At 56.8% G+C, this 6,271-nt stretch overlaps 1 protein-coding gene across 2 annotated transcripts; it reads right to left on the bottom strand.

Moving 5' to 3' along the window:
- Positions 1-333: 333 nt before the first annotated feature.
- Positions 334-6,052, bottom strand: LOC133054597 (zinc finger protein 664-like). Of its 2 annotated transcripts, none has more exons than XM_061139732.1 (4): positions 5,772-6,052; positions 4,433-4,620; positions 2,941-3,339; positions 334-1,942 (listed from the first exon to the last, which is right to left on the bottom strand). In XM_061139732.1, the coding sequence occupies exons 2-4, from the start codon at positions 4,538-4,540 to the stop codon at positions 1,241-1,243; spliced, it is 1,209 nt and encodes a 402-aa protein (XP_060995715.1). In that variant the 5' UTR covers positions 4,541-4,620; positions 5,772-6,052; the 3' UTR covers positions 334-1,240. The 2 variants fall into 2 exon arrangements, with proteins under 2 accessions (XP_060995715.1, XP_060995714.1); XM_061139731.1 differs by having other exon boundaries at positions 4,433-4,644; positions 5,772-6,051.
- Between the last annotated feature and the right edge of the window lie 219 nt (positions 6,053-6,271).

Genomic DNA, 6,271 nt, shown 5'->3' with positions numbered 1-6,271 from the left:
GTAGTCAGAACGTCAAATGATTATTATTAATTAAGGAAAACCAGATATTCCAAGTGAAGGAATTAAACGCTTTTTTATGTATGGGAAGACACAAGATGACCACATGACCCCATTACCACGTTAATGTTTTAGTTATGAGGAATGCCGAAACAGCCAAAGGGTCACCTAACAGGCTACACCCAGAAGCAGCTGTGGTTTGATCAAAGTTATTACCATGTACATTTACACCACATAATACCAGTGTGTTGGGTTTGAATGTGTGTACTTTCTGCCCTGGAATGAGATTTATAAACTTTCCTCTTGGCTTTTAAGGGGCGGGGGGGGGGGGGGGGGGGGCGGAGGGGAAGGCTTTGTTAAAGGTCCTCTGCAAAGTCCTTCTCAAGAATATTAAGTGGCTCACATGGGCGTGTGCAGCAATTCTTCAAATGTCACAGACACTGCCGGGCACCCCTCTTGCCTTCAAGCCTTAGACTTGCACTGTGCAGGATGGCAGCAACTAGATAACAGTGGCTGTTTAAAGGGAAATTGATTCAAATTCAGTGAGCTTAAATAGTCACTTATGTTTTGACAAACTCTGAATAAGATCTGTACCTGAGTTAACAGAATCTTATGGGAATTGATTTCCTGGTTATTGACAGTATGCTGGGGCTTCCCAGGTGGCTCAGTGGTAAAAAAACAAAAAACACGCCTGCCAGTGCAGGAGACGCGGGTTCAATCTCTGGGTCGGGAAGATCCCCTGGAGAAGGAAATGGAAACCCACTCCAGTATTCTTGCCTGGGACACCCTATGGACAGAGGAGCCTGCCTGGTGGGCTACAGTCCATGGGGTCGCAAAGAATCGGACAGGACTGAGCACGCACGTGGGCACACGGTGCCAGGGAGACTATCTAAGATGGTATCCATGGCGGGGAGCTGGGTGAAGGGTACATGGGAAAGCTCTGTGCTAATGTTTGCAACTTCTTGTGAGTCTTAAAGGACTGCAAACTAAAAAGTTACACCCCTCCAAAAAAAAAAAAAAAAAAATCACGTCCACAGGGGCACTAACCATGTTTCAAACGCTCAAAGGAACCACAGGTGACTGGTCGCTAAGACACTGGACGGCCTAATGCAGAGTGTTTCTGCAGAGATGCTATTGGACGGCGCTGTCTGAAACCGGGCGTCCACTGGACCCGGTTCCCTCCCATTCCAGCTCTGGGGACACGGAGCTCTCATTGGACTCCTCGAGGCCCCACACCCCACCCTCACCCATCCGGATGCATGCTCTGATGCTGCAGCAAGTTGCTGGGATGCGCGAAGCCCTTGCCACAGAGACTACACTTGTAGGGCATGTCTCCCGTGTGCAGCCTCTCGTGGACCGCATGGTAGTTCAGGTCCTTGAAGTGCTTGGGGCAGAAGCGACAGGCGTGGGGGCGCACGGGGCTATGCACCCGGCGATGCTGCAGGAGCAGCCAGGGCCTGGAGAAGGCTTTGCCGCAGGCATCGCAGGGATAGGGCCGCTCGCCTGTGTGCGTGCGCTGGTGGATGGCCAGGTAGGACGATTGCTTGAAAGCCTTGCCGCACGTGGCGCACCGGTAGGGCCGCTCCCTCGAATGCACGCGACGGTGAGAGGCCAGCGCGTTGGACTGCTTGAAGGCCTTGGCGCACAGCGGGCACACGAAGGGCCGATCGCCTGTGTGCACGCGCTCGTGCACCCGCAGGCTGTGACTGTGGGTGAAGCGCTTGCCGCACACCCCGCACGCGTGCGGCTTGTCCACGCAGTGCTGCCGCCGGTGGAGAAGCAGGGCCGGCCCGGCCGCGAAGGCCTTGCCGCAGTCCGGGCAGGGGAAGGGCCGCGAGGGGGCGTGCAGCGGCTCGTGGCGGTGCAGCTCGTAGGGGGTCTTGAAGCGCTTCGGGCAGGACTGGCAGGAGAAGGGACGCTCGCCCGTGTGGATGCGGCGGTGCTCCTGGGGAGGGGGACAGCATAGGGGGTGAGGACACTCATATCTGCACGACACGCCTCTCCAGACAGATTCACCCCTAGTCCTCGCAGGTCTCCAGGGAAGAGACCAGGTGAAAGTATACATTTGTTGTGGTTTAGTCTCTGAGTCACGCTCAACTCTTTTGCGACCCTATGGACTGTAGCCGGCACGCTCCTCTGTCCATGGGATTTCCCAGGCAAGAATACTGGAGTGGGTTGCCATTCCCTTCTCCAGGGGCTCTTCCCAACCGAACTGAAGTCGCACCTCCTGTTTGGCAGGTGAATTCTTTACCACTGAGCCATCAGGGAAGCCCATGAAAGTACACTTACCAATTGTTAAAGCGTTTTTAAAATTACAAATCAAACTATCAAATAAAATAAGTTCTTCCTTCTCCCTTAACAAATAGACCTTCACCATGATCTAGAAGCCTAGGTTCAAATTCACAATTTTTGGAATCCTCAGAATTGCACACTAGAACTTGGTGGCCCAGGTCACCTGGCACCTTGCTGCCAGCTGGCTGGGGCTTTCCAGGCCTCAGGGGATATTGCACCCACAGTTGGACAGCCCTGCCCAGATGCCCAAGCCTCCCTGCCTCCCTTTCAGGCTAGAGGGTTATGCCTGCTAGAGGGAGCAAAGTGCACCCTGGGGACGGTGGATCTGGAGAGAGTCCTGGAAGCAGCCTTAGGGCTCTTTGGACAAAGAATTCCAGGGTCCCTGGACCCAATGGACGTAAGTTTGAGCAAACTCCGAAAGATAATGAAGGACGGGGAAGCCCGGCGTTCTGCAGTCCATGGAGTCCCAAAGAGTCAGCGACTGAGCAACTGAACATCCGGTCCAACGCCCTGCCCCGCCCCGTTCCCGCAGACCCCGCCCCTTCGTGCAGGCCCCGCCCACATCTGACCCAGCCCCAGTTCCGCCCTACTCCTTTTCTGCAGGCCCCGCCTCTCTTGGCTCCACCCCAGGCCCCGCCCCACGGACCGCACCTGTAGGTTGCTGGCTCGCTTGAAGCGCTTGCCGCAGGCGTCGCAGCAGTGCGGCCGCTCGTCGCTATGCACCAGCCGGTGACTCTTGCAGTCCGAGTGGCGTTTGAAGGCGGCAGTGCACAGGCCACAGCGGAAGGGCCGCGCGGCCGTGTGCACCACCTCGTGGCTCAGCAGCTCCCACGCGCGCTTGAAGGCCTTCCCGCAGGCGGCGCAGCTGAACCGCCACGGCCGCGCCAGCCCCTCCCGACCCTCAGAGCTGGCGCGGAGCAAGCCTGGCCCCCGCTTCTCGGAGCGCTCCTCCGCCGAACCGTCGGGCACCACGCGTGCGGTCGAGTACGCCCCGTGCTCGTCGATGAGCTGCACCAGGGTCCCCGCCTCCGCCTCGGCTCCTCCGGGAGCCTGGGAGAGGTGGAGAGAGGGCACAGTCCTCAAGTCATCCGCCGCCCCCCCCCCCCCCCCGCCCCATTCCCCCGCTAACCAGGCGTGACCGTGGCTTGGAACTGCAGCTGTCTCATCTGCAAAATGGGCAGATAACGGGACCTCCCTCTTGGAGCGGCTACGATGCGGATCAAATGGGTTAAGATTGAAATCCTGTCCCCTCACTCCAGGCCTGCCCCTTCTGATGCCTTCATCTGAGGAAAAGGCAGCTTCTTTCCTTCCAAGTGCTCGGGGCAAAAACCTGACACCTCTTTCTCACACACCTTCATCTAATCCCTTATTAAGTCTGTTGGCGCCAACTTGAAAATACATCCAGAATCGGACCACATCTCAACACCTCCACAGACAGCACCCTCTTATGATCACCCTCTTATGATCATCTCTTGCCCATGCGGCGTGCTCAGTCGTGTCCGACTCATTGTGACCCTATGGGCCGTAGCCCGCCAGGCTTCTCTGTCCATGGGATTCTCTTGGCAAGAATACTGGAGTGGGTTGCTGTGCCCTCCTCCAGGGGATCTTCCCGACCCAGGGATCGAGCTCGCGTCTCTTATGTCTTCTGCACTCGCAGGCGGGTTCTTTACAGCTGGTGCCACCTGGGAAGCCCCTGCAACTGTCTCTCTCCTGGGTTCCCTGCCTCAGACCCCGATCCCCAGGTCTGTTCCCCACGCGGCCGCCAGAGGGCGCCTGTTAACACCTACGTGAGCTCACGTCGGTTCTCCGCTCAGTGCCCTCTCCAGGCTCCCCAAGAGAAGAGCCCGAGTCCTCACCAAGACCCAGGAAGCCCTGCATGACCCGCCTGTGTTCCCCCTTTGACGTCATCTCTCGCCGTCTCCCGTAGGCTCACTAGGCTCTGGCCACACCCAAAGCCTCCTCAAGGGAGTTGGTGCCTGGAACCCTCTTCCCCTTCCCTCACCTTGATCGGGTCTTTGGTCAAATGTCACTTTCCTTCTCATCAAGCCAGGAGGTGATAGACCTGGGGGTCAAACTCACAGCTGCTTGAACCTCTATGCAGACTGAGACCCAGCTCCTGGGGTGGTTGGGGGTGGGGTCTCACCTCTTCTGGGTCCTCAGCATCCTCAGGGTGTGTCCTCAGGTGAGACAGATCGAACCCCAGACGGTCTGGGGGTTCTCCGGGATCCACTTCTCCATCTCCCGGCTTCATGAGGTGGAGTCTGTCCTTGATCAGCTCTTGGGCTCTGGATGCTGAAGTGAGGGTGAGGCAGGGCTGCTACAGGTCAACTCCTAGTGGTGAGGAGGCAAAGGGGACTGTGGAAGAAAGAAGGGAAGTGACAGGGAGGGTTTTCTCCACGCCGCTGGTGTTGAAAGAGAGAACTCCTCCGAGTTCTCATCTGCCCTGGGGTGGGGGGGGAGGGGGGGTTTGGGGTGGGGGAGCAGGGAAGGCCATCTCTCTCCAAGACCCTCCTCGGAACAACGGCAGACATTCCCATGGCCTCCGCCACCAACTATATACTGTAGTCTCCCTCGCCACAGCCCTGAAACCGGTTCACGTGTGTCCTCGCCCAGCCTCTTCCCTGGCCTCCCTGCCTCCAGTCTGTCCTCTCCAGTCCATCTCTCACACGGCCCCAGGCAGGTCTTTCTACACCTAGAGCTGATCTTGCCCCTCTGCGGCTCACAACCCGCCCGTGGCTCCCCAGTACGGCGGGACAGCGTCAGGCCCCTCAGCCTGGCCGTCCAGGCCCCGCTGATATGTCCCCTGCATCCTCTCCAGCATCACTCTCGTTATGTTTGCCCGTGGACCCTACATTCCAACAGGCAGACCCTCCTTCTGCAGGTAGGTCCTTAACTCTTCTGTCAATGGGGCGTTTGCACCTGTTGTTCACCCACATCTCAAAGCCTCTGTTCTCTGTCAGAATCCAACTCCTGTCTTAAGGTACAATTCAAACCTGTTACCTGCGCATCCATTCACTCTGACCCTCCCCATTCATACGCGCAGAGGTCATTCCCAAACATTGCCCAAATGTCTCCAAACAATGGTCTCTCCCAACCATTCATCCCCCTCAGTCGGACACCCAATGAACTCGCCCATCCAGAGGCCCCGCCTGCTTTTTTTGACAAAGGTCTTCCAGGCCCCGCCCCCTTGACACAGTCTCCTGAAGGCCTCCCCGCTCCTCCTCTGTGTGGACCCCCTTTCCCCCCTCCCCTCATTTTTTCTTGACCTCCGAGACAAGGGTCTCGTCTGCTGAGTGGTCCCTGTCTACGACACCCACCCCTCTGCTGGAAACTTGGTATGTCCCGGAGTGGTGGCAGAGAACCGGAATCGGGGCGGGGTGCGAAGTATAAAGGGAGGCCCTTCAACTAGGACTGAGCGGACCTCTGCCTCCCCCAGTGCCTTTCACATTCGACCCGTATCTTCCCAAATTTCGTCGCCTCACCTCTCGGTTCAGGTATATTGCGGATTCACAGGAGTCTGCATGCACAATAGGAATGGAGGCCGCGGCCCATCCCCCACCCGAGTGCGCATGCGTAGTGCATTTCTGGTACAGTGGCTGGTTTTTGTCCGGAGATTGACGAGGGGTTTTTTCTGTCCCTCTGTAACTTCACTAATCTCCACTTAACGTCAAACCACTGCTTCAATCTCTCAAAAAGAAACGGAGAAGGCTGATAGATAGTAATAACCAATTACTGATGTGCTTAACATGTGCCGAATATAAGCACAGTATTCTCAATTTTCAAAACAGCCTTGGTGCATTACTATATCCCCGTTTTCCACATGAAGAAACTGAGGCTCAGATAGAAGGAGCCTCAACAAATGCGTGACAGCCTTATTGGTGGCCTGCTGTGTATGATTCCGTTCAGACATTCTTTGCTAAAATGAGAGCCATTGGAAGTGCAGGGGTGGAGGTCGAGCGGGGAACTACCCTCCTCTCTGCTG

This window comes from Dama dama, chromosome 4, assembly GCF_033118175.1.
Source record: "Dama dama isolate Ldn47 chromosome 4, ASM3311817v1, whole genome shotgun sequence".
Lineage (NCBI taxonomy): Eukaryota > Metazoa > Chordata > Mammalia > Artiodactyla > Cervidae > Dama > Dama dama.
The sequence above is the reverse complement of the archived record's forward strand: the minus strand, read 5'-3'. Positions and strand labels throughout refer to the sequence as shown.